We start from the raw sequence: 26591 nt of genomic DNA, 5'->3' as shown, positions 1-26591 counted from the left end.
CATATGCTCCCATCTAGACGTCATCTCTTTCAGGGAAGACCCTGCATTTTTCAACAAGATAATGCCAGACCACATTCTGCAGCAATCACAACATCATGGCTACATAGGAGAAGGATCCGGGTACTGAAATGGCCAGCCTGCTGTCCAGATCTTTCACCTATAGAGAACATTTGGAGCATCATAAAGAGGAAGGTGCGACAAAGAAGGCCCAAGATGATTGAACAGATAAAGGCCTGTTTTAGACATGAATGGGAGAGCATTCCTATTTCTAAACTTGAGAAACTGGTCTCCTCTGTCCCCAGATGTCTGTTGAGTGTTGTAAGAAGAAGGGGGGGTGCCACACAGTGGTAAAAATGGCCTTGTCCCAACTTTTTGGGGATTTGTTGACGCCATGAAATTTGGAAACAACATATTTTTCCCTTAAAATGATACATTCTCTCAGTTTAAACTTTTGATCTGTGATTTGTATTCTATTCTGAATAAAATATTAGATGTTGGCACCTCCACATCATTGCATTCAGTTTTTATTCATAATTTGTTTAGCGTCCCAACTTTTTTGGAATCCGGTTTGTAAGATAATGAAGACTGAAGATTTTATCATCAGAACTTAATGTCATTAAAAGATTCAGAGAATCTGTAGACAAATCTGTGCACAGGTAACATGGCTGTAAATCAGTCCTGGATACCTGTGATCTTCAGACACCACTGCATTAAAAACTCTGGGCTCAGGAACACTTGCGGAAATCCATCCAGTGGGAACACCTCCATCTTCTCTGCTCCAAAGCTCCAAAGCTTTTTGGAAATCATGGACACCGTGTCCTTTGGACCAAAGAGAAGTGGGGCCGAGTCCGGGTGCTGGACTGACCTGCCTGCAGTCCAGACTTTACACCAAATGAAAGCATTTAGAGCATCATGAAACACAGAATTCAACAAAGATGACCCAGGACTGTGATGAACGGGACAAAATTATTCTTCCAAGGGTCCAGAAACTGGTCTCCTCAGCTCCCAGATGTGTTGTTAAAAGATGGCGGGATGCTACACAGTGGCAAACATGGTCCCGTCCCAACTTTCTGAGATGCGTTGCTTCCATCAAACTCAAAACGACCTCATCATTTTCATGAAACGGCAACATTTTAGATTAGATTTGTAAATCATTGCATTTCGTTTTTGTTCCCGACATTTGGTCCAACGATGAAGAGAAGCAAGAGCAACAGCCTTAAACTTAGTTTAATTCCATTTATTCATTCTCATCGTGGTTCAGAAGATCATTAATCACATTTATAGAGACTCTTCAATCTTTAATACTTGTTGATTTTTACAACCTTACAGGCAAATGGTATGGTCACTGCATCTTATAGTGTATATCAAAACAACACAAAAAACTGTACAGTAATACAGATTTAACAGTAAACACTTGAATCAGTAAACAGATTTTGTAAAATAATTCCCAAGAATGAGTGCATGTAAGTTTCTTAAGAGGCATACAGTTAGTTCACTCATTTGCTTTTTAGAGATTTGTCTTTAAAGTTCTATTTCTTAACATCACGATGTATTAACCCGACTTTCTGCTTTTATCCAGCTCCAGTTTGGTAATAATGACTGACCTCTAAGACCACATTATTGTTTTTAAAAGGAAACAAGTCTGACTGGAGTCGAAAGCTTTGAACCACAACATTAAAACTAGGGCTGGGGGCGAGTTAACTCGTTATTATAATAATTAACAAGTTAACGCGTTAACTTGTTAATTATTTAACGCAGTTTTTATTATTGTAAAAGTCTGTTGAATGCATCACATTCACACAGTTACAGCAAACACCACGAAGCATGGAATAATAAAATAAAAATAAACTAGCAGGTAACATCACCCTTACAGGTGCTCCTCGGCGCTACTTCCTGTTTTACTTGTTTCAACATAAAAGCACGTATTTCAAAATAAATTTTAAAAAAAAACTCCTGCATTTACAGCCAAGTTGAATTGTCTTCTCAGCGTAGTAGTTCCAATCTGAAATATCACTTAAAGGCAAAACACACAACTGATAGCAGCAAGTCACTCAAGGAAACAGACAGTGGAGCAAGGCTTCTACATAAAAACTACAGAAAGATGCTGATGTTAAAAGTGTGTTTGCACAACAAATGTTATGGCACTTTCATTCATATGGCAGCACATTTAAAATAAAACTAAATGCTAAAAGCTATACACTACTTTTGAATTCATTTTTGGATTTTGCATACAAATGCGATTAATCGTGATTAATCAGGGAAATCATGTGATTAATTAGATTAAAACATTTTAATCGTTGCCCAGCCCTAATTAAAACCCATCCACCCCCTCCTACCCTATTCTTTTCCCAGGATCCCCTCTGTATAGATTTGACTCACTAAGTCTCAAAGTGGGTTTTCAGTCCGTTGACTTTATAGTAAAAAGACTTTTCAGGTGGGAATTGCTAACAACAGCTGATTTGGTATCAGGTAGATGTATTCTACAAATCAAACATTTAGTCATTATTTTCACACTGATACGGGCTTTATAAGCTTTATAAGACCGGGCAAATCGAAAAACAGCAAATATCATCTATCTGGAAATATGAAGAAACTTGAACCTTGGACTGCACGGTTCAGATGGGGGGGGGTTGATTACACGAGAGCCCGTTTTTATTCTTCAGCTGACAGCTTAAGTGAGACACTGGGCTCGCATTTGCTTTGTGAGTGACATTTCTTTTTCAAGCCAACAGCTTTTAATTGCCACGAGTGTACTTTGGAAAAGGTCAAACACTGCTCTGCTAAGTGGCGGGTTTGCATGAGTGCGTGTTTGTGTGTAGGTGCACAGTTCTCATTGTATATCCTTGCATATCTGTGGGAGAGACTGTGCGGCAGGGATGCGACAGAAAAACATGCTGTAAACAACAAAGTGTGGACGTCACCATATATATAAACATTTACATTATTTCTTTTTAAAAATGGTTTAATAGTATTCTGTTTGAGACATGTGACACATAGCTTCGTATTTCAGTTATGAAGAAGAAAAATAAGCAGCATATTACTGTTATTCAAACAGGGTGAGCTCAGAGGGAGTGAAAATCCCAGTTAGAAAATATCAGGATGTATAGCGTTTGTTTCCCCTCCTTCTTGTGTGATCACAGTCATATCTTACGATACAAAGCACAACAAGAAAACTGTCACCGCACAGAACTACAGTGTAAAAACGTTGTACAAAACCACACCTGGTAGCACTGGAGCACATTGTAGATTTAGTGATGACTGAACACACAGAAAACTGCAGGTCATTTTGAGCATTTTCCTAACAGCGTGGCTTTATATACAGCTGGTCTGTGGAGTGGTCCCAAAAGAACAATCAAATGGAATCTAAGACATTCGTGGCCTTCAACAAGAATCATTGTCTCGACTAATTTCCAAAACATCTCTCACATGATCCTTAGATTGATGAATCCCACTGATTATCAGGATCTCAGTTTCTAATATGCTGTAAAAAAAATACAGACTTAAATTGACAGAGAAAAGATTTCAGTAGAGTTCTCGCAACAGCTGAAGTTGGGGGACAAATGACGGTTTTTAGCAAATCAACTATAATGTTTGGTTAGGGACTTGCCAGGTTTGGTTTTCATTCAGGCAAATATATAGAGAGAGTCTTTAACTTTTTTTTTTTTCACAGCTTGTATAACGCCAACTACCAGCTTCCAGAGAATCAGTGAGGCTCTCTGCTCTGATTGGTCAGTGTTGTGGACATGTTGTTGACGTTGCAAGGAAAACGTGGGGTCCCAGGTCTTTCCAAATAGTCCCTCTCACTCATGATAAAACATAGGGAAGTGCATTTCTCTAATCCTCTGTAGCAGCTGCAATGTGCCTTTAAATAGCTGCAGAATAGTCCAGCTTGTTTCCACATCTTCACGCTGGTCCAAAAGGAAAACTTTAAGTCCCCAGATCTCTGCATGCCTCTGCAGCAGCTGGTGGGAAAGCATTACAGCTGCTTCTCTCTGTTTTGTAATGTTCCTTTCTCAAGTTAAGAATGCTTGTGTTATCACTTTATTTCCAGCAAGTGTATATTTGCCATGATTTATGCAAATGAAGTATGAAAGTATGAATTAATCAGTATCAGCCTCCTATCGTCTGACCACATTTTTAAAGATTATCCGAAGGCTGTGAAGAATGTTGCAAAGTATCGCCAGAAATCAGCATTTCTTTGCAGTATTTACAAAATCTCATGGGCACTGGAGTCTAAGCAGTATGACTAAGACCCACTGCAATCTAGACTGGGCAAAAGTTTTGCTGCAACTTTACCAAGGCAAGCAACAGTAGTAAGTGGTAATGATGAAAGAGATTCTTCTTATGCCGATGCCAGCTTTGATTAAAGAGAAATACCTATCCTCTGCCCTGTTGTCTTTCTAACGTCAAAGTCGGCTTTATCCACAGATGCTCACCCAAAATACCACAAAGGAGGGTTTCATCATAGCTGCTGTCGTGGTGAAAGAACTGCTGGAGGCCATTTTTATACAGAGCGTACTTTTAGGTTTTTTTTCTGAGTTAATGCCTAAGATCACAAGAACTGTAGACTCATTGTTACTGCACAGCACCAACTCAATCAGTCCACTAAACCCAAACTCACTGTGTGAAATATCTACAGCAATATCCAGCAGTTTTAAGGATTTTTTTCATTCTTCCATCATTACATTCGTAGCATTACATCATTCTTCATGCAATGCTGGGCGAGGACAGGAGACACGTTGAAATTAGAATACATGCGTCAGCAGTCTCTGAGTGGGCACTTGATTTCCCACAGCACTGATGGTCAGCCGATGCAATCAGTCTCCAATCTAGAGCTTAACATTTCTATCATGAAGCTGGACCAGTAATCACAAAGTGGCAGTCGGTGGGTTGATGGTTAATGGAGGAAAATAAAGCGTGTTCTCTGACGCTTGCTCAGTACGCTGTTTCTTTGATGATGTTGGTGGACAGGGTGTGGTTGCTGGAGATGCTGATGGACTGCCGGGTCAAAGGGTGCGGTTGCCTGCTTGGCGTGTGACGGCAGGGCATGAAGAAGTAACGCAGCGTGGAGAAGAAGATCTGGCGGTAGGTGGCAGACACCAGGTTGTAGAGGATTGGGTTAATGGCTGAGCTGACGTAGAACAGGACATTGGTCAGCATGTAGAAATAGTGGTAGAAGTCATACAAGTCACTGAAGAAAACAGACGAAAGAGAAAAACAGAAAGTTAGGTGTGGTGTCAGTGACATAAAAGTTATTTAAGTATGGATGTGAAGTTTAAGTGTGTAGCATACAGTATTAACATCAAACAGACATTTACCAGGCTGTAGTATCAGGTCTGGGAAATGAAACCTCCCCCAGTTTCACAGTCAGCATAAATCTAGAACTCTTTAACCCCAATCAATGTAGTCCTTAGTATTAAATTGTATATTAAATATAAATTTAAGTCTTTAAATCATGCTAAAGGACTTCAGTGTGGATTTTTGGTTAAAACTGGTTAATTCATAGTCTGGATTTAAGTACTTTCGTCACCCAAAATGCAGTTTTAATGTAAAAAAAACCCCACACAATCTATTTGTTCAGTAGTGAGTTGAAGAAGAGATGATTTTCCAAACTTATATTTCACCGGGGATGATTAGCAAATTCATATCCATGAATGTTCTGTACAAACTTCCAGCGTGAGCTCGGCGTAGCTTGCAAACAGACAAACATCAAGCAAGAGGTGGCGTCCCCAGTCCACAGGGTAACAACCATTCATGCTTATAGTCATACCTACAACCAATTCACAATAACTGAGTACCCTTACATGTACGTCTTTCAACTATGCAAACCATGCAGGCACTGCAAAACAGTCCAAACCGACAACTTTCCTGCACTGAGGGGACAGCTCTAAGCACAAGACCACTCTAATGTTCCACCCTCCATCATCTGGATAGCGTAGTGGTAAGATTGCTGCCTGTTAGAATACCCGACCGGCCATGGAGGCAATTAGGAGAATTCCTAGAGTGCGGATCCAGACAAGTTTATTTTCTTTCAATAATTTCCATACACCAACACCTACATCAACCCAGACATTTACAGACTGACTACTTATATACCTTCTAGTCCAGCTAATGAGCTGGACTATACTATTTAACCCAGGTAAAATCAGCGACACACACATACCTATATCTACAGCAATATTTACATAACTCATCACTAGAAAATATATATAATCTTAACAACCATCAACACACCCAGAGTAAACCTAATAAACACACACATATATTTTACAACAGTTAAATACATATTCATATAACATGAAACTCCCCTCTACGTATTTCCCACTTGTCCTACTCCCTCCCGGATCTAATAAGGTGCGTGTGCACCCGGGGAACTCTTTTGTCCGAACACCTCGGGAGACAGTACGACGAGCAGAGGTAAATTTATGCTCATCCACAATCAATATAACTCCTATGTGTTGCGTTAGTCTTTATTCTCTTCTGCAGCTATCGGCTTATCAATCCATGCTGTCTCATTCAACAGGTGAACTACGAGGTGCATCAGCCCCGTGACATTATTATTCCTGGAGCTAGTGATGGCGGCGCGTCGTCACACTGCCCTTCATGTGGGTGACCAGAGTTCAAATCCTGACCTTCCCCCTGCACGAAAGGTACTACCTCCAGTATGGGACCTCAGGCAAGACCCCCTTACGCTACCTGCCTACCTGGGATATGAGTGTAAGGATAAAAGCATGAACATAAATATGGTCGAAACCCCCTAACCCCTACTAACAGTTGGTGAGCATGGCTGTGTTCGAAACCGCATACTTCTCCTACTACTCCCACTACTCATACAAACGTTTTGAGTTAGTATGCGAGTTTGAGTGTGCGAGAAGTTCCCGGATGCATACTAGATTCGACGAAATGTTGGGTATGCATCGTAAGGTTACTACTCATACTCAAACTACCCAAGATGCAACGCAACGGGACGTCGCCGATCGTCATTTTCTGTCAAAACGGCAGTTTCAAGCTAACTATAACGAGGGTAAGTTTTACTTCCTGTTTTTAAAACAAAAGCACGATTGTATTGTAATGGCTTTCCCTATGATAAAAGGGCAACGGGTATTTTATTTTGTGAAAATAACCGGAAGTGCGTTGCTCACTACGGCTAGCTTTAGTAGCGCCGAATTCGTCGGAACAAAGGCGACTACTTTCTCGCCTGAAAATGTTTCAAATGTTGCTAAAGTTTACAGAGTTAAGAGCTTAAGTGAAATCAGCTTCAGGCCGGCTGATTTCGGTTCAGGCAGGAACATAATGCATTGTGTAAACGCTCTGCATACTGTCTGATCGATGAGTATGCAGAATGCAGAATGGAAGTGTGCCGTATGCAAGTATGTAGTATGTAGTATGTAGTATGCGGTTTCGAACAGAGCCCATGTCTCACATTAACCTATCAATGCTTATTTGAAGTCTCTCTGGTCCACTACCAGAAGTGCTTCCAACAACACTGACAGATAAGCTATTGAGGAAGCGTTTTCAAGATTGTAATGCGGGCTTCTCGCCAGCCTCTGGCTTCATTAAGACTGTCAAAGTCTACAGTAAGTAAGGTTGGAAGGAAGAAATGTTTCTTTTGCTGACACATACTTAGGGGTAAGATCGGCTTTTAAAGTCCACGTGGTTCAAATCTAATCCTCAGATGGATGAAAATTGCAGATAAATTCCGAAGTCTCTCCCATGGATCACCATAAAGTGAGCTCTGCTGCAACTGGAAATAAATGTCTTGTAAACGGAGCATGTTCATTTCATTTGCAATCCAATGGGGAACTGGAACATTGCACGATATAAATGTTGTATTTTGTATAAAGTCTGCAATGCTCAAGGGAGGTTTTAAAAACCTTTAACTGACTGACTCCGTCGCTCTGAGGTTGGCGAGAAGGAAGCAAGAGATTAAACTACACAGAAGAAGAGAAGAACATTAAGGATGTAAAAATTACATAAGATTGGACAAGAGCTGAGAGGGATTAATGAAAGACGCAAGTTGAGGATGGGGGTAGAAAGTACAGTCTACGACATGCAGAGCAAGTATAAAAGAAATCAAGCAAATCCACTTGCTTAAGTGTGAAAACATACTTCACAGGCTAATAATCCAGGCTTATTACAACCTGGGGCACTTTCTGTGGGGATATCGTGACTCTGCTGTTCATAAAATCTTAAAGTCACATAAAACAGTCTATATTAGGCACAAAAAAGCTTTAAAGGGGATAGAGAATCAAAATCGTCTTTTTCTCGTTTTTGGTGTTAGTTCTGAGTCTCCCTGCTATGGGGAGTACACACAGCAAGTGTGTAAGTGTCAGAACCTCTGTTTCAAGTACTCCGCTTTTTTGAATATCCCCCAGAATATCCCCCAATCCGTTTTTGTGAAAAAGTGATGTCACTTTTTCAGCAATCGCCCCCCCCCACCCCACCCAAATCCACAGCCACCCCGTTTCAGACACGCCCCTTCGGCGAGAAACAGGAACTGGTGTGCCTTCCAAGGCTGTGAAAGCGGACTACGATCGTTACATATTCTTCCCCCGGAAAGCAATGTTCGCGATCAATGACTTTTATTTATTTTTAACAGCATCCCCAGTACATACAACCGCCGACTTTTCCTTTGCTCTGCGCATTTCACGGAGTACAGTTTCACAGAGCTTGCATGATTCCGAGCAGGCTTCGGTCCATTCGGACCAGAACCTCCCGTCACAAAAACAGTTTTTTCCCCCTTGCAGTTGGACTTATGAACACTTCATAATCACCTCATAACCTGCCCCAGTCACTTTACCATCATTAAAATTGCACTAATGAAGCTGCACTGTTGTTGCTCTGTATATTGGATACTGTGTATTGTTGTACACATCTTGTACATTTTATATTCTTACATTTTTATTCTTTATTTTTTATTATTATATCCTATGTTACATGTTTGCACCTTACGCCGCAGCAAATTCCTAGTTAGTGAACACTGTTCACTAACAATGGCAATAAAACGAATTCTGATTCTGATGTGCTTTCTTTTCAGTCAGTGTATTACTCTATAGCTCTGTTTTCAGTGAGAGCAAGGGCAGCCAATCAAGCAACGGCAACCGAAAAGCGCCAACACCTACCTGCATTTCATAATGAGGTTGCCAGATAAGCTCTGAAACAACGCCAATAAGGGAAAACGACGCATTCTAAACCCAGCATAGTAACATAGCTGTTTCAGAGAGCCTTTTAGGGAGGTTCTGAGCCATTACAGACCCAACCCATTTTTTTTGGGCTACATATCACATCACAGAACAAGGATTAATGCCCCATTCAACCATTCTCTATCACCTTTAAAGTTGTAAGATTGTGCCATTAATAATAAAAAAAAAAAACTAGGGATGCACCGATTTTTTTCAAACTGATACGATACCGATACTTGGATCTGAGTACTTGCCGATACCGAGTACAGATGCCGATACTTCTACCACAAAAAAAATGCAATGAATTGGAAGAATCACTAGCCCAACCACACTGTTCCTCATTAGCTCGACATCTCCCCGAGCCGCCAATCTAAAAAAATACAACAAAAATGACAAGCCACCCTCTGATCGCGGTCTTCATGCAATAAATTGGTATCGGTTCACTTTAACGAGTACAAGTATATTTGAATTGTCATGCTCACAGATTTATAGACATTTTCTGGACTCAATTCATTTCCTGTTTTATTTTGTTAACCGTTTTGTCATCCTTATTTCACTTCCTGTTAAGTTTCCCACCAGTCTCAGCCACACCCATCAGTAATCATTCTCAGTACCATTTATACTCCTAGCTTTCCAGACCTACCTTGCCAGATTGTCTAGGTTCCTGTGTTCCAAGCTTTCTAGCGTTCTCCAAGTGTATGTATTCCCGTGTTTGACCTTTTTCCAGTGTTTTTTGACCCTGCTCTTGCCTTGCCCAGTTTGACACCTCTGCCACTGTATTTTTGACTTGGACTGTTTTTTGACTCTGCCTCTGCCTACCCCTGCCTGTACTTTTGCTCCGCGGATTGCCTCCCAGTGTATGACCTTTATTAAATTGTGTTTGATCTCTGCACTTGAGTCTCCAAGCCTGTTCGTTACAAGAATAGTATTGGTGCATCCCTAAAAAAAACCTCTGTTGAATCTGTTGCTTGGCAGGAGATGAGTATTTACGGTAACAGCAATGATATTGTGAATTATTTCTTGTGTATGGTTACACATCTCAGGTCCCAGTTCCAACATCCTGAGCAGAGGAGGCAGGGAGAGACACAAAGAGACAAGAGTCGATTAACGTGACACTCACCCTTTAGATGTGACGGACGCCCAAAAGATTTCAACAAAAGAGACACTGATGTGATCTTCTGGTGTATTTTTAGGAACTTTAAAATGTTTTGTTGGAATTGATTTCACGGTCATAGTTAAGACAGCGGAGGAGCGGGGAGATGAGTTCAGATACTCCTGAGCGTCTGTTCAGTCCATTATTAGGATCGCATATTACTCCTGGAGCTCTTCTTATGTAATGAGGGGGGTTGGATCTTGAGGCGAGAGTGAGTCCCTGGTCATATTTTGATTAATAAGAAACCCATTTGTGGCAAACATAGTACATAATTGTAATAACATGTATTGCTGTGCAAACTGCAGCACAGATGAAGCATCTTCAACCTGCAGCAATTCTGTGGTGAATGCACATCAGTAAGATGAGTCAGTTGGGGGGACAATATTAAAGACGAAGGATCAACAGTAAGTAGCTCATTATAGCTTAATCCACATGGTGATTAAAACTGTCAAACCGGAAGAGTTAAAAGTGTAATATGCAGCATTTTGATCTCAGAAATTTTCTTCAGGAACTAGAAACCGACAATAAGGCATTAAAGGAAAGCTAAGACAGGAAAATTAGACAGAGATGGATGAATAAGAGGATGCCCGATAAGGAGATGGATCCTTTAAAGGATAAGACCGGTTTTTTGACATTGGGCCCTTGATTTCACATTATAACATGATGTTCTACTCACCCCTGCTTGTTGTTGGTCATTTGGAGCTGTTCCGAAGATATTCGAGAGGCGTCTGGCTGCTCTCTTGAGATATTCGGCCATGAAACGGTTTCCTATGGGCAACGTAATACAGGCACAAACTATGCTGTTTATAATTTATTAATTACTGTACATTAGCACTGATAACGTGGAGGTGCGTCGCTTACTTAAAAAAATCCGGGTTACTGTAATTTTGATTTTTTTGTCGTAAAGTGGGTGTTGACGTCATCGTCGTGCTACTGCCACAGACAGCCCACAGACCTGCTGCCTATTTATTCATTCGGCTAAAATTCAAAATTAGTAACCCGGATTTTTTTAAGTAAGCGACGCACCTCCACGTTATCAGTGCTAATGTACAGTAAATAATAAATTATAAACAGCATAGTTTGTGCCTGTATAAGCTTGCCCATAGGAAACCGTTTCATGGCCGAATATCTCAAGAGAGCAGCCAGACGCCTCTCGAATATCTTCGGAACAGCTCCAAATGACCAACAACAAGCAGGGGTGAGTAGAACATCATGTTATAATGTGAAATCAAGGGCCCAATGTCAAAAAACCGGTCTTATCCTTTAAAGAGACAGGATGCTGCAGAGAAAGAACCTTATTAGCATATCTCACTGATATTGTAGACTTGTCAAATAATTTTCTTTTTTACAACCTGTCTTCCCATTTATATGCAACTGTATTTCTTTATCTTTTTCAGAAATAGATAGAAGCCGGAGGAGCTTATTCTTCCGCCCCTGCAGTCAAGTCTCATAAAAAAGTCTAATTGCACCAAGTCCTGCTGTTTATTAATATGCATTTTTGTAGGATTTGCATGTTATTTTCATGCTATAAATTGTGAGAGGATGAAATCCTCCCTGTGCTGTACCCCTATGTCCAACTATTTGGAATGTTATTCTAATGGTGTAGAACAACACACCAGAAGCCTAAAATGGGCTCAAAAGACCTTGCACATAAATGCCTCGCTGTTTATATGCATTGCCATGAGATCATGGTGCTCTTTAAGTCTCCAGTAGCAGGTCACTTCAGAGAACTCTCGGGAGTCTTATGTCCACAGTCTAAGTTTGTTCAGTTTGAGCTTACAGTTTTAAAGCTGTTACCGACTCATTTAGAAGATTATTCTGGTTCGGATGTTTAGAAAATACAGGGCTTAAGAGTTTTATGCTGTATTAAGTTTTGATATCTATAAAATGTTAATTTGTCTTTCCCCGTCACAGTTTGTTTAGCTGCAGAGGCATTTCTAATGTTCTGATATGAAACTCCTCATTTTCATATAAATGGGCTAAACAAACACAGACGTATGTATTATAACTTTGCTGAAGTTAACTTGCATTAGTCTTCATCATCTAAAACTACCGTAGGTCTACAAAACAAGGGAGGTTTCACACTTTCATGAATGAAGCTGTATTCTCTTTAAATACCTGTCCTTTGGCTGGTTGCTACTAAGGTATCATGAATCTGATACTGTGACAGTCCTTATTTTGTGTTGTTTTTACATCTGATAGTACAAGAAGTGCCTGTAAACATCACAGATTTAGACAATAACAGCCATGCACCACCTAAAATAAGTGTATGGTGTCATACTCTTAGTCTGTGTTGTGTTTGGTATATTTTGGGGCTATAACCTTTGTGCAAGGTGTGAGCAGCCAGCTGCCAGTTGCAGCTTGTGGGCGCATGTTTGACTCCATGATGGTCTTGAAGTAGTGCATGTTGGTTAGAGATCTTGTCCAACTTTCGCTGGTGCTTCAGAACGTCATGTCATGTCACATCAAAACCTTGCAGGAACGACTGGGGTTGGCTGGGGTTTAAAAAATAAAGCGTTTTGCTTCTCAAAACAATATGCGTTCAAAAGAGTAATACATTTGCATCACAAAATCGTTCTCCAGGAAAAAGTCAGACCTCACAATCGCTTGGCCCTATTTTCCCTCCCTTCGTATCACTGGGCGCTGTGTAGACCGTGCAGACCAAAGTGCAGACTGAGCAGTAAACACCGTAACAGGAGCAGCTGTCGGCAGGCGGCAGCACGCAGTGATACAAAGAGAGAGAAAATAGTGCCAAGCGATTGTGAGGGCTGACTTTTTCCTGGAGAACGATTTTGTGATGCAAATGTATTACTCTTTTGAACGCATATTGTTTTGAGAAGCAAAACGCTTTATTTTTTAAACCCCAGCCAACTAGCCGGACTACTTTTGTCAACACCAAAACGAGGCCGGAACTCGGCTCACAGGACGCAGCAGGGGGTAAGAAAATGTTCATAAATGATATTGCTAATATGGGATGTCATACAGCTTCATGTCAAAAGAGGCGAACTATCCCTTTAAACTTGAATTGAAGTGGCTTTAACGTAGCATCTGGTTCCAAATCCATTCATGTCTGCATGCTGTGCAACATGAGAACAACTCTGTGCAGTGCTGGCGCAAAAGCTCAGACACTCTGTGCTTCAGTTAAAATAATTTCAACTTGGAGGGCAGCAAGGCTCTGTGAGGTCACGTCGATGCATCCAATGAAAGCGAATCTGGCAAATCTGAGCTCATTCTCCTCAGACAAATTGCTTAACAAACAAAGTCTTTGCTGCCAAAAGTTGGTTCTCATTTTTCCGAGTCTCCTTCCGCCTCTCTGGATGAGCCTAAACTCCAACACTGTGTCAGCTGCTGCTCAGTAAAAGCAATGCTAGAGCTTTCTTTTGGCAGCTTGACAGGTTAACACCTTAAATCCGAGTCTGCAGATGGTTATCTTTTCGTTCAACTGAAACCAAACTTGGACACAATTAGCATATGAACAACTTTCTCCCCTGCTCTGAACCCCACCCCTGCAGCAAGCACAGCCATTACTACATCTTATGCCAAAGCCCCCTTGAGTCTGCACAACTCTTCCATCAAAGCATCACTTCCCTTTGGCAGCTACAATGTTTTCTATCTTGAATGGCTGATGGCAGAAGGTGGAGCTCTATGCATCAAACACTAGCATTAAGAGACGGACAACAGGCCCCGTAGGCTTTGCGCCACTCTCGCCTTCCCACCTCTCTGATCCTCATCTTGGTTTACATTTCCAGGTATGTTTGAGTGTTGTGTTCACCACTTAGGCTGAGTCATGGGCAAACTTAAAAGGCTGCACAGAAGTCGAGTTTGAAAATGTTCCAGACAACCGACGTCACAACCATTGAAACCTAAACAACAATGACTAACGAAGATGATATAAAGAAATAAACTAAACAAAAACATGTTGAGTATTTCCACATCGATGTTAATCTAATGAGATATGCAACTATTAACTATTATTAACTATTATTATATATATTAAATAACCATTGGGGGATGAATAAAGTATTTTTCTAACTACTAGTCAGATTTCCTTTTTATATTTCCTTTGTATCTGAGCTCTTGATGGATCAATAAGACTTGGTCATTATCAGGTGCTGGAAGGTTTGTGCACAAACCATCCAAAGCTGTGGTAGACCAGCAAACGTGCAGCTAAATGGGCAATGAAAAGAGCAAATAAGGGATTAAAACAGTTCCATGTCTCAAAGGATTGTCTGACTCTCACTGCCACAGAAAAGTTGTTTTTCATACTTTTTGCATGTATTTTTCTTGCCGTTTCCAAACATGGTGGAGCCGTCACAAACCATCTATGATTGGAAGAAGAGGGATCATTTCTTCGGTGACACTTAAAAGTAATGGCCGAGCAAGATTTGGTAAAATGATTGCCGTAGAGATACTGGAATACAAGCTATTGTTATGATAAAAATTATAGTTATTTTAGAAATTTGTGAACCTTTACATTTTTGGCAATCGGCCGTCGACATTTATGTCCAAAGCTGAACACAGTTTTGCTGTTTCCTGATCAAGATCTACTTCAGATACTCTATTTTTCTCATGAGATAATGCTTCCTGTAGTTCTCTCCACTACACCACTTCATTTTAATTTGGTACTGCTAACAAATAGCAGCATTTTGGGGTGATACACGCTGCTTTCACCTGGAAGCTAAAGGCAGACTCGTTGTCTAACAATGTGCCCAGGTCTGAAACGACTTGTTTTTCTTGAGCTTTCACTATCCCCTGAGAGCAGAATTAAAGGGAGTACTGTTGCTTTAATGTAATATCTCTTCTTGATTATTTCGTTTTTGACCAAATCTTTTGCCAGAATGAAAAAAAAAGTGGGAAACAATTCAGTTTGAAAGATTCCTGATTAATTCTCAACACTGCATCCTGAATACCTTGTGAATCTCCAGCGCACCTTTAGCATGACACAAACCAGCTTTTGTAAATTCTCTTGCCATAATGTAAGCTGAGGCACGGAAACCATGTGATTTGTGTGTTTTACTGAGTATTTGTATTTACTTACTGGTGATGTATGACTCTCTGCTGCCACGTTTAAATCTTGTTTGCCTGGCCTACATTCGCTCAGAAGGAAGTGACTTTCCATGCACCGATATTCATTTACTGAAATGGTGTCTGTTTGATTTAATTAGGGAAACAATATTTCGGAGGGCTAAGAATAGAGGAACAAGACGGAAAGAGCAAGTGAGTGAGGGAGAGGATGAGAATGTTAAATGAAAGCAATCTAATCAGGAAGATGCATCTACCCTGCTCCCTTTTGTCAGATGCTCTTGACAGATGACTCCGTAAATGACAGCTTTAGCCAGTATAAGTGAGTGTATGAATGCGTGTGTGTAAAGGGTTTGTGTATAATTGTACAAGTAGAGGTCTACAGCGCATTTGTGTACCAAATATATGACATATTGCTGTGTTTCTGCATGGAAGCACAAGCAGTAAGTAAGCAAACAAACTGAAGGCTGGAACTTCAGTGCATGAAAGGCCGGGAAGAATTGTTACTCACTTTGACCAGTCAGAGATGTAGCAAAACATGAGGCGGCGAGCGTGATAGGGCAGCCAGCAGACCACAAAGGCAAAGACCACCGCTCCTGAACGCAAAGGAGAAAGAAAGCATTATTAAACTGACACCAATCTGACTTATAAAAAAAAAAAAAGGAAAAAGAACAAAAAAAAAAGGCTGGAACAAATAATACAAAATAAATAACAGAGATAATAATGACTTTGTCAAGTGTGGGAAAGAAAGAACAAGCCCGAGACAGCACGTCTACGCCATCCCTCAGCACGGCCACAGGGAAATTACTCCTAATTTGAGTTTGATTGTGTGTGAAATGAAATTCACATGAGTAGAAAATGAATTGCCGATATGTGTTGCTATTTTGATGCAAAAGCAAAGAAGGAGTAAATTTCAATGTAATCTGTATGAATCTGTATGAATTATGTTTCATAATTGAAGCTCCTGCTTGTACAAGATTAGCTGATTATTTTTGATGTGATGTTGTTTTATTCTTAACCAGGTATCACTGGTGTTTAACTGCTTTACAAAAATGTGGATGCTGCTTTTATCTGTTCAAGTGGTGTAACTGGATAACAGTTAGTTACATCTCACATGTATCAGTGTGCCCAAATCCATAACTGACCTATAGGATTTTCAGGACTCCAACCAAACTTATACTGCATGGAAAAGTAGTGGTATAACTATCTAGCTGTTTGCATGTTCTCAGCAAATCCTGTAAATATGAATATAGAATGTGGAATAAATAAAGTAAATCTGATCCATACTTGTAAGTCTGACCTGTACCTGGAGATTTTTACGTGTAAAATGTTTTGTATTCAAAAGTTACAAAACTTATTACCTTATTCTAGCTCCATACTAAACCACTTTGTTAGATTTTGGCATTAAAAATAACAAGGTACGGTTAAAGCATCTAAATGACTTGATTAGGTTTAGGAAGACGTCGAGGCTTGACTTTAAGTCACGATGTGCCAGATGCTGATCTGTGGTCACTGACGTGTTGTTGTTGTGTGTCGAATTAAATTGGGACAAACAAAGTTTTCTGAAATTAACTGAAGGAAACAGAAATTTACGTCTGAAATAGAAATGTACGTCTATGTATTAAACAGTCACGCTTGCACGCTCCCTCCACCATGTCACACCATGTTACTACAGTAGCCCAAAAGGGACAAACCAAAAACTGTCTCTCGTGCAAGCCTTTTAGGTTGTCTTTGGCCTCCATAGTTTTCTGGGCTGACTACTCCTGCACTGAAAAAAAGCTTACTTCCAAAGTCATGCTGTACAGAAGCCCTAAACGGCCATAGGTACATACATTTTATTCCATCCGTTTTCCCATGATAACGAGATAATTAATTTGAGATCTCGAGAACACAATGATCGTTTTCTCGAGATAGCGAGTTAATTTACCGATGGTTTTCGAGGCCACTTTTTCTCCCCAGTCCGCCCCTGTTTATATGTGTTTATATGTATTTCTGGCAAAGGTGTACCCATTTTTACTCCCCTTTCCTTGAAAACTGATTAAAGTAGCTTGTGAATCAAACATGGAATGTGGAGCGTTTGTGTAACAGTTCTGCTGTGAAAATGCACAAAGTAAATCTCGCTGGTGTGACAAACATTTGAAGAATGGAATCAGGTTTAACACACACCAATCATGCCAATATCATTTTCTCGAGATAACAAGTTATTTATCAATTACAATAACGGCACCTCTCGTGCATCATTCCGTAACCATGGAGACGGCCTGGTCCCCTCAGCTGGTCACTGATGAAGTTGACTATGTCGAGCCGGCCGTCTCCTTAAATGACGCGGGCTGATATGAAAGTTATCTCTACAAGACAAACAAAATGCAATTTCAGCCTGTTAGACCTCGACGGAAGTAAAATCTGATCTGTTGATCTATGTCGGGTTCTCCAAAATCTGACATTGTCAGCTTGAGTCCGATCTTGGAAAGGCTTTAAGAACGCTGAGAAACTGATCATGAGCATTCAAGAAAAGACAGTCATCTTGTGATCTCGAAAACCATCGGTAAATTAACCCGTTATCTCGAGAAAAACGATCAAAAAAAAGTTTACACGTACCACGTCCGCTCTGGGCTTCCGTAATGCTGTGTGTAACAAAAATCACGCGCAATCGATTTCCATCTGTTCATTAAACGATTTCCATCTTGTGCATATTTCTCAATTAACCATGAAAATAGGCTCCCTGTGTCAGCTTCTTTCACCAACAACAAAAGCCATCATGAATTCAAATTAATTTGAGTCAACCTTTTGCAGGCAGCACTGCTTTAAAATGGTTTAATTTAGCACAGAAATCTATTAAAGGTACCAAAAACTGCACAAAGAAGCATTATTAAGGAAATGAACTAGTATTACAAGGTTTAAAAATAACAGCTGCTTTCATGGAACCAGAATGAGCTGCTTGAGCAGAGAACGGCACAAACGTCTGTGTTATGTCTTTAATATGATCAATACAAATGCTAGCCTGCATCTACTTCTCATCAAACTGCCCTGAAGAGGATTCCTGTCACTTCAAGAACCCTGCGCTCTTCAGGTCAGCTTCTTTTAGAGGTCCCAAGGTCGAGATCTAAGCAGTGGGGTGATCGTTCCTTTGCCATTGCTGCTCCTAGACTGTGGAACAAACTGCCCCCTGATATCCGCACCATCACTGATCTCGGCCTTTTTAAATCGAAGCTTAAGACCCACCTTTTTAGACTGGCGTTCCAACTCTGATTAGGGCCACTATGCTCATTCTTTCCGCTCTAATTATCTTAATTTTATACAAATTTTATTCAATTAATTTTTAATTGCACTTGTGGAAGGCTTTTAATGCCCTGCATCACTTTTAGCACTTTTAGCACTTCTACCATTTTTGCATGGTGTTTTATGTTTTGTTTTACGTATTGTTGTTTTTTATCCTGTTGTAAAGCACTTTGAGTACCAGTTGGTGATTGTAAAGGGCTATATAAATTAAATTTGATTGATTTTGATTGATTTGATTGACTTCAACCTAAGCATCATCTTTCTTATTCCATCTGTCAATGCAATTTCATCACAACTGCATTCGCCACTGCATGCAATACATTTTCCAAATCGTCATTGATGAATGGACACAAGTGACCGTACTGATGTCCAAATTAGCATCCAGTCTTTCATTCAGCACTTGTTTGAAATCCCTGCTGTGCTTTTGGTCCGCTCAATAATTCTAATAAGTGTAAAACCGAGTAAGACTTTAGTGAGTGCACAACTCCCCAAGGTGCTGCCATCTCAGCGAGGCTGTGAAGACTGCAACTCTGCCTTATTCACCGACAAAAAGAAAGAGCAGAATCCACCCTAATGTGACAATGATTAGCACAACATGGGATTTAACACCTATTTGTATTCACTCTTTAAGTGAAAATGTTCAAGGTTCATTCAATAAATTACACAGCTCGTTTTCCCACTAAACCATTACAAACATAGTATTTAACCTTAACCTTAAAGACTCACACAGCACTTCCCATTATATATGTGTTCTCTTTTATCTCTACAGTACAAACACACATTGACAAGCATAATCGAGGGACCATGTGGGCTTCGTGTCTTGCACAAGGACATTTCAGCACGTGAGAAGAATGATTTCGCTCAAATGGGAAAAAAGCATGTTAGAAACGGGAGGGGGAAATGGTATTTCTATGTATATTTAGTATAATCGTTATTTTATTGGCACAGAACCTACAGTTGACACAAATGTAATTCTAATCTGTACCTAATTTACCCAATGATTGAGTGCTCTGATATATTTTACATACATCCCCTACTAGTTAAGTTAAGAATGAACTTTAAAGAAAGATTAATGAAAAATCAATATATTCATGGCATGCTTTAAATGGCCTTCTATTCTCTGACACTGACCTCTAAAGAGTGAGATGTCTGCTAAACGTGGTTTAGCAAATAAAAAAAATCAGCTGCCTCCCAGGCGCAGCCTTGAAATCACCATGGCAGGAGACTTTAATTCAGTGGTCTCAAACTGAACCGTGAAAGGGCCGGTGTGGCTGCAGGTTTTTGTTCCAACCCTGCAGCAGCACAGCTGACTTGTTTCATTTAGACCATAGACATAATATACGTAGACGCCTCATAGACCTACGCTGCCTATAGAAGCTGACGTATCAGCGCGGCCGCCATCTTGGATGGGTCTCCAATGCCCCCACATTGCATTTATTTCGACTGAGGAAGGTGTTTATCCCCAACTACAATGATCATAACTCCCCGAATTCTTACCGGATTTTCACACGGTTTGGTTTGTTACAAATGGCGGAAATTTAGTTATGATACAGGACGCTGTCACACATTAAAAATCCATTCTTTCATGCTGAATGACTTTGGATTATGCAGGGTAGTTCATTTTGCGATGTGGTTTAGCCTTACTTTGTGAAATACAGACACCACAAATGACACAAGCATAATCTCCAAGCCTGACAATCTCACCCGTCCTGTCAAAATCATCAGGCTTGAAGTGCTCACTACAGAGCTTTGACGACTCAGTTGCAACAAAACCCTCCTGTCTTATAGCAACTTCCCATTGCCTCCTCAAGCCTGTATCACTGGGAAACCCTCAAAATATGAAGAAAAAAAAAACCCAGCAAGAGATAATGAGAGAGAGTACCAGTCCCCGCTGTAATAACGTTACACGTAAGTAACCTTAATTACGATGACATAATATTATATATGGTAAAATAACCAAAATTATTGTTTAATCTTACTTGTGAAAGGTAATCCCACGCAATCTGGTATCAATACTACGCCGGTTATTGCAACTGTAAACTGCACAACATACGAGCATAGTTGCTGGCTCTCCGTCGACTCCAATTGATTCTTGTGCTTGCCTAGAGTGAGGAGCTCCATCCAATATGGCGGCGACGCTGTTACGTTCCAGCACGCCATGAGGCGTCTACGTATATTATGTCTATGGTTAAGACCTTCAGTGCAGGCAGCTCAGTTGATTGAAGGAAACAAGTCAGCTGTGCTGCTGCAGGGTTGGAACAAAAACCTGCAGCCACACCGGCCCTTTCCCGGATCAGTTTAAGACCTGAAAGGCATTATGACAAAGGGATGTCATGTAGAAGTTTGAATTAAAGAACAAAAGTGACACCCAGTTTGGATGGAATCAGCCTCCACAGATGGTGAGAGATGAGTGTCTTGTTATATCTGAACAAAGGGATATTATCAGTACATTTTGACTGTTAACATCATGCCCACATTCAGCAGTTTCCACCCCCTCCGTTGTATTTGAAGACAATTACTCTACAGATGGTGAAGGACAGCTGAAGCTATGTTTAATGAAATGTCAACGCATCTCAAAAAGGGCATTTGCTGGTCTTTCCGCTACTTAGACATATCAAAGAACATCAGCAGATAAAGTTAGAGGAATACTTAACCACACAAATGCAATGTGAGGTGAAAGCAGTGGGAGAGGCCCGAGCAGCATGGGTTCTGCATACATTAACATGTGCAATAATTCAAAACGTCACTGCCATACGTGAATCTCAATTCATTTAAAGTCTCAAAAGGATTTTCAGAACAGCAACTCAGTCCTTAGCTCTCTGTCCCAACCTCTTATTCGGTCATTACACTCAGGAACAGCAATTTGAAAACCATGGCAACCCAGCCTTCTCTGTCACAGCTACATCTTAACCATGACCCTTCTAAGGATGAGCCAGAACATTACATGTACCTACTCACTACTTCTCGGTCCTTTTTCCACCACCAACCTGCAGAGGTAAGGAGTTTACAGCTTATGCTCAGACGTCAGACTGACATGGTCTCCAGTGCTCCCTACCCAGCAGCCTCCGACGTACCTTTCCCAGCAGTCTGTACCTCCCCACAAATCTAACTACACATCATCATCATCATAACACAGGCCTTTGACGAGTCCACTTGGTATTTGTTTACATGGCACACTGCTTTGCTCAAATATGACATGTTTGCTCATATTCTAACAAAGGCATTCTGCCTTTAAAAGCGCTGCCAGTCTGTGCAAAGACTTTGTCGAATGCTTGAACAAATCATCTCATCTCTAACGTCTTTCCAGTGTTCTGTGTTGCTGTAGTTTCACGTATATTAGCACTTCACATATTCATAGAGTTAGATCCAGGAGTCGGTTTTTCCAAGTTCATTTGGCTCAAGTCAATGTGCCAAAATAACCCATTCCAGCCTTTGCACATCTATCAGTCAATTGTGACTGCTTGCAGTTTATGCTGCTATATATGAAAAGGAGAGCAAGTTGTAAGGACTCGTGGGAAGTTCAGTCTACGTGCAATATGCCACAAATATAAATTAAAAACAGGTATATGTTCTGTTTTGTTAGTTTGAAAAAAAAACAAAAAACTTTAAAGAGACACTGTAATTTATTCCCCCATCTAGTGGTGCAATTTTATTTTGCAAAGTCGAATGAATTTGCTCTCTAGCGCCTCGCGTTTTCAAATGTGCGTAGCAACTTGTTGAACTACGGCAGGCGGTATGTGTCAAGATTCTCTTTTTCGCTTTTTTGGCGACGAGGATCCCTATATTCTGTTTTAGAGAACAATAAACATCCTCTCCACAGCATCCTGGCAGGACAGAGGAGCAGCTGCAGTGAGAGGCTGCAGGACTGAGAGGTTCAGGAGGTCCTTTGGTTAGAGTCGGTCGTCCAATAACTGGAAGGTTGTCGGTTCGATTCCCACTCTCGCCACTCAAAAAAGATTGGTGGAACTGATAGCTGGAGGGGTGTCAGTCCACCTCCTTGTCACGGCTGAGGTGCCCTTGAGCAAGGCACCGTACCCCCCATGCTCCCCGGTCGCTTAATGGCTGCCCACCGCTCCAGGTTGGCATCTGTCTCTGAGTGTGTGACCCTGTGCATGTGTGTGTCAACAGGTGCCAACCTGGATGGGTTAAATCCAGTTAGATCTGAGTAAGGCCCAGCTTGAATATCTTGAGTTCAACATTAACAGGTGACTGCTCCGAGGGTGCCGAGGTTTCACGTTTGTGGAAGCAGGTGGGAACCGGGCCCAAGGGGATTGGGTAAGTAATGACTGATGGACTCGGAGACCGGTCTTTATTACAGTGGTAATTAGATTAGCAGCAGCTGAAGCCCAACACTCACACACCTGATGCTTCTGTAATTAAACAGAGGTTGGGGAAGGGAAGAGGGGAATACCACTGCCATGTAAACAAAGAAGATAACGGTGCATAATCTGATGTGGCAAGCCAAAAACCTTGCCTGGAAACTGACTTTTAATAAACTTATATGTCTTCAGCCCAGAAAGATTTATTGTGTTTTCTTCAGTTTTACAGTTTAATGTATTATTACAGTTTTAGTGTTTAAAATGCAAGCCGGATTCCCGAAAAGTTGGGACGCTTTGTACAACATAATTACAAACAGAAAGCAGTGATTTGCAAACCTCATAAAGCAAAAATATTCATCACAGAAGAAACCATAAAACGACATTCGACCATTTCATGACTCATCTTGTTATGACAGGACTGGCAGAAATGCACTGGCCTTTGTGACAGTACATGTGTCTTACTCAGCAACAGCATGCAGGTATTTGCTCCACATGGGACACAAAGCGTAGAAAGCTGCTTCAGTCAGTGTTAAATGACTGCATGAAGAGAACAACTGAGAATTGTTCTTTTATTCTTGCAGAAACAGAGAGCTTGCATACAACTTCATCTTGTGTTTTCACATTTTATAGGTTTTGACCATCTTTTCATTGCGTTAGGTTTATTAGATCATTGCAGCATATTGAATGGTGCACCACCATGGAACATGTTGCACAACTTCACCCTCAAGCATGAAAATAAGAGGATATCCGTCCATCCTCTTCTCCGGGGTCAGAACAACAGACTTACTGTCCAAGTTCAACACAGTTAATTAAAGTCTTTTAAATCGATTTGACTGTTACGTTTTGTGATCATGTAAACTTTACTTACTGACGCTAAGCAATATATTACCGTGTTGTAACTAAAAAAAACAACTAAAAAGAACTGTGGAAACATCAGAGGCAGTACTATGTCTGCTGCCCTCAGGTTTTCAGGAAGGCTGTTCCAAACACAAACACAATAAAAACATGTCTCACTGTAAGTTTTTCTTTTCCTTTGAAGTATAAATAAAAGGCTACTACCAGATGTCCTTCCAGGGGGTTCTGGAGGATTTAAAGGATAAAAGCAAGACTATTGATACTTTAATAAACCAATAAATGTATCTTTGAGCAACACTGAATATGTGCGTGAATCTTAAAAGTATATGCTTCATTTTAAAGTACACTGGCATTTATTATGTAATCTTATTACGCGCCGCTGCAGCACAGCTCATTCACTTTGTGCTCTGTGACAGTCGGCTAACTTCACATGGAGTTTGCTGCTGCTAGTTTTGTGCAAAATGGCAGGATATTTAGCAGATTTTGACAATGTGCATGACAACTTTTTTAAATTTATTTATTTATTTATTTAAACATGTCACATTGACAGAACAATGACTAAAAAATGAACAGTTTTTGTTTTTTAACATATTCACACCTCCTCATATAGTACAAATAGAAAGAAAATAAATTATTCTAGTGTGGGCTATCTCTTATAGAAAAATTAACATTGAAAGATCTTAGATGCACAAGATAAAAAAAAGGGATAATAAATTATAAAAAGCAAGTAGAAAAGAAAAGTTAAGTCCATTCTTAACAGTTATAAGGGGTTAGGACAGGTTAAGATTTGGTATGAGTGTGTATAATTTATCTGCATGGGGATTATTTATATGTTTCAGACATTTTTGTAACAAGAATATATCATTTTGTAATGCAAGCCATGAAGGTGGGGATTTGGCATATCGATACTTGTGAATATAATATTTAGTGACGATGATGAGGTTATTTACCAAGAACTCTGTTTTTTTTTTTTTTATCTTTGAGGATTACACCTACTTGGATGTTTTGAAAAGACCAGAAATCAGTGTTTATGGAACTGGACGATAATAAGTCATGGAGAGATTTCCACAAATTTGGACAGTAACGTGCACGACAACTTTGAGTACGATGGACGTCCTTATCGGAGTGAATGAGCTGAGCTGCAGCTGTGCTACAGCTGTGCTGCAGCGGCGCGCAGCGATGACGTCATCCCAGTAGACGTGGTGACGGAAGCCCCCATAAGCCCCCCCGATAGCTCGGATAGCAACAACACGGCAGCTCTGAGCTAACAGTGCAACAGTACGCGTTCATTCATTCATTGGTCTTAAAGTATTGGTGAAATAAAGACAGATAATGCCTTATTTAGAGGCTGTATTGTCTCTGTCCTGTTCTCTCCCATCATGTGGCTATACGCCGATCTCCAGTGATCCAAATACCTTCTGAAGGACGCCGACTTTCACCAAACTGTTATCGGTGAGTAGATGAAGGTATTTTAGGCCAGAAATAAGGTCCAGGTTTAAAAAAAAAACAGAGCTTCCCCTTTAAGTAGCCTAACAGGCTAATTGTGCACCCAGCATCTTGTAGGAGAATCTGTCACAGGTGTGAGCAAACTAGTTCGTGGGAAACATACAGCTGGTACTAAACCAAATGAAAGAGCACTGTTGAAATGTGCGACTTTTTCTTAAAATCATGACTCACCGTGGAAATAAAAAAAAAATGAAGGCTTGATTTTTGATTTTCAGAGAGCTTCCCTAATAAAGTCTGATGATGTGTTTAGAACTGTGAGCTGTTTAAAATGTACTGATGGCACAAACATGAAAAGTGCAGGTCTAATGAAGTTAATGAGGAACTGAGAGAGAAATATTTGGAGGTCGAAATGTCAACATCTCAGTCCACTTTCATGACTGGTGAACTAAGACAATACGACACATTACAGCTAAGAGTCATCTGCTGTAGAAAGGTACTCACAGTGGAATATAAAGTCCCTTAGTAAATCCTAAATCGCCTGATATTGTCAAACCGATTGATCGTCGCTAGTTCCCAACATTCCTCATTGTGACGGCTCGTAGCAACTGCTGCTCTAAACTGGGAATATCAGCAAAACTGGGCCCATCTGGCAGATAGATTCCTCTTGATCCAGCTGATCTTGAACGTCCTTCTAGGATTGATAGCACAGGTGAGAACAGCAAAATCTTTAATACTTTTGGTGTAAATATTTAATGAAATGTCTGAGACATCAATCACAGATCACTTAGCGGTTATCACGGGATCTGAACAAAGATAAGACTTTTTCTTTCTTTTGCTGTTCCCTCATCCTGAAAATCACACAGCATGACCACCTGCACATGGTGCTACAGTCAGTGTGGTATTACGACACATTTTGTTTCAGTTGTAAAAGGGCATTTAGTATGTAACAGGTTTTCATTGAATTTATGTTCTGACTGAACTCGGCAATGAAAAATTCCCCAAAGTCACTCAAAGGTTCAGAATTAAACTACAGAAATACAAAGTGGAAGATTTCTCTGGTCTCATGGGTAATAAAACTATTTGGGCAGAACTTCCAGGGCTTTTTCTGTTGAATACAAAACACTGCTCATCAGCTGGAAATCTCTATCTTCCAGTAAAGGCATATAAAAATGTGTCATAAGTATTCTTGTTCATCTCTGAAACAATGTAGTGTCAGAATCCGTTTCTTTGTGGGGGGGAACAGAAAAGTTAGGGTTTATGGTGTGTAGTCGATAAACATTTTGTTTCTTAGTGCAGAACAGTGAGTGAGCTCAGCAAAGCCAACAGCCTGTAATA

At 40.4% G+C, this 26591-nt stretch overlaps 1 protein-coding gene across 1 annotated transcript in view; it reads right to left on the bottom strand.

Moving 5' to 3' along the window:
- Positions 1-1246: 1246 nt before the first annotated feature.
- ntsr1 (neurotensin receptor 1 (high affinity)) overlaps positions 1247-26591 on the bottom strand; it is a 58223-nt gene continuing 32878 nt past the window's right edge. The window contains exons 3-4 of the mRNA XM_075476214.1: positions 15869-15953; positions 1247-5191 (exon numbers count right to left, since the gene is read on the bottom strand). Coding sequence (XP_075332329.1) covers positions 4936-5191; positions 15869-15953 — 341 coding nt within the window. The 3' untranslated portion in view covers positions 1247-4935. The remainder of the gene's footprint in view (positions 5192-15868; positions 15954-26591) is intronic.

Source organism: Odontesthes bonariensis, chromosome 10, assembly GCF_027942865.1.
Source record: "Odontesthes bonariensis isolate fOdoBon6 chromosome 10, fOdoBon6.hap1, whole genome shotgun sequence".
NCBI lineage: Eukaryota > Metazoa > Chordata > Actinopteri > Atheriniformes > Atherinopsidae > Odontesthes > Odontesthes bonariensis.
The sequence above is the reverse complement of the archived record's forward strand: the minus strand, read 5'-3'. Positions and strand labels throughout refer to the sequence as shown.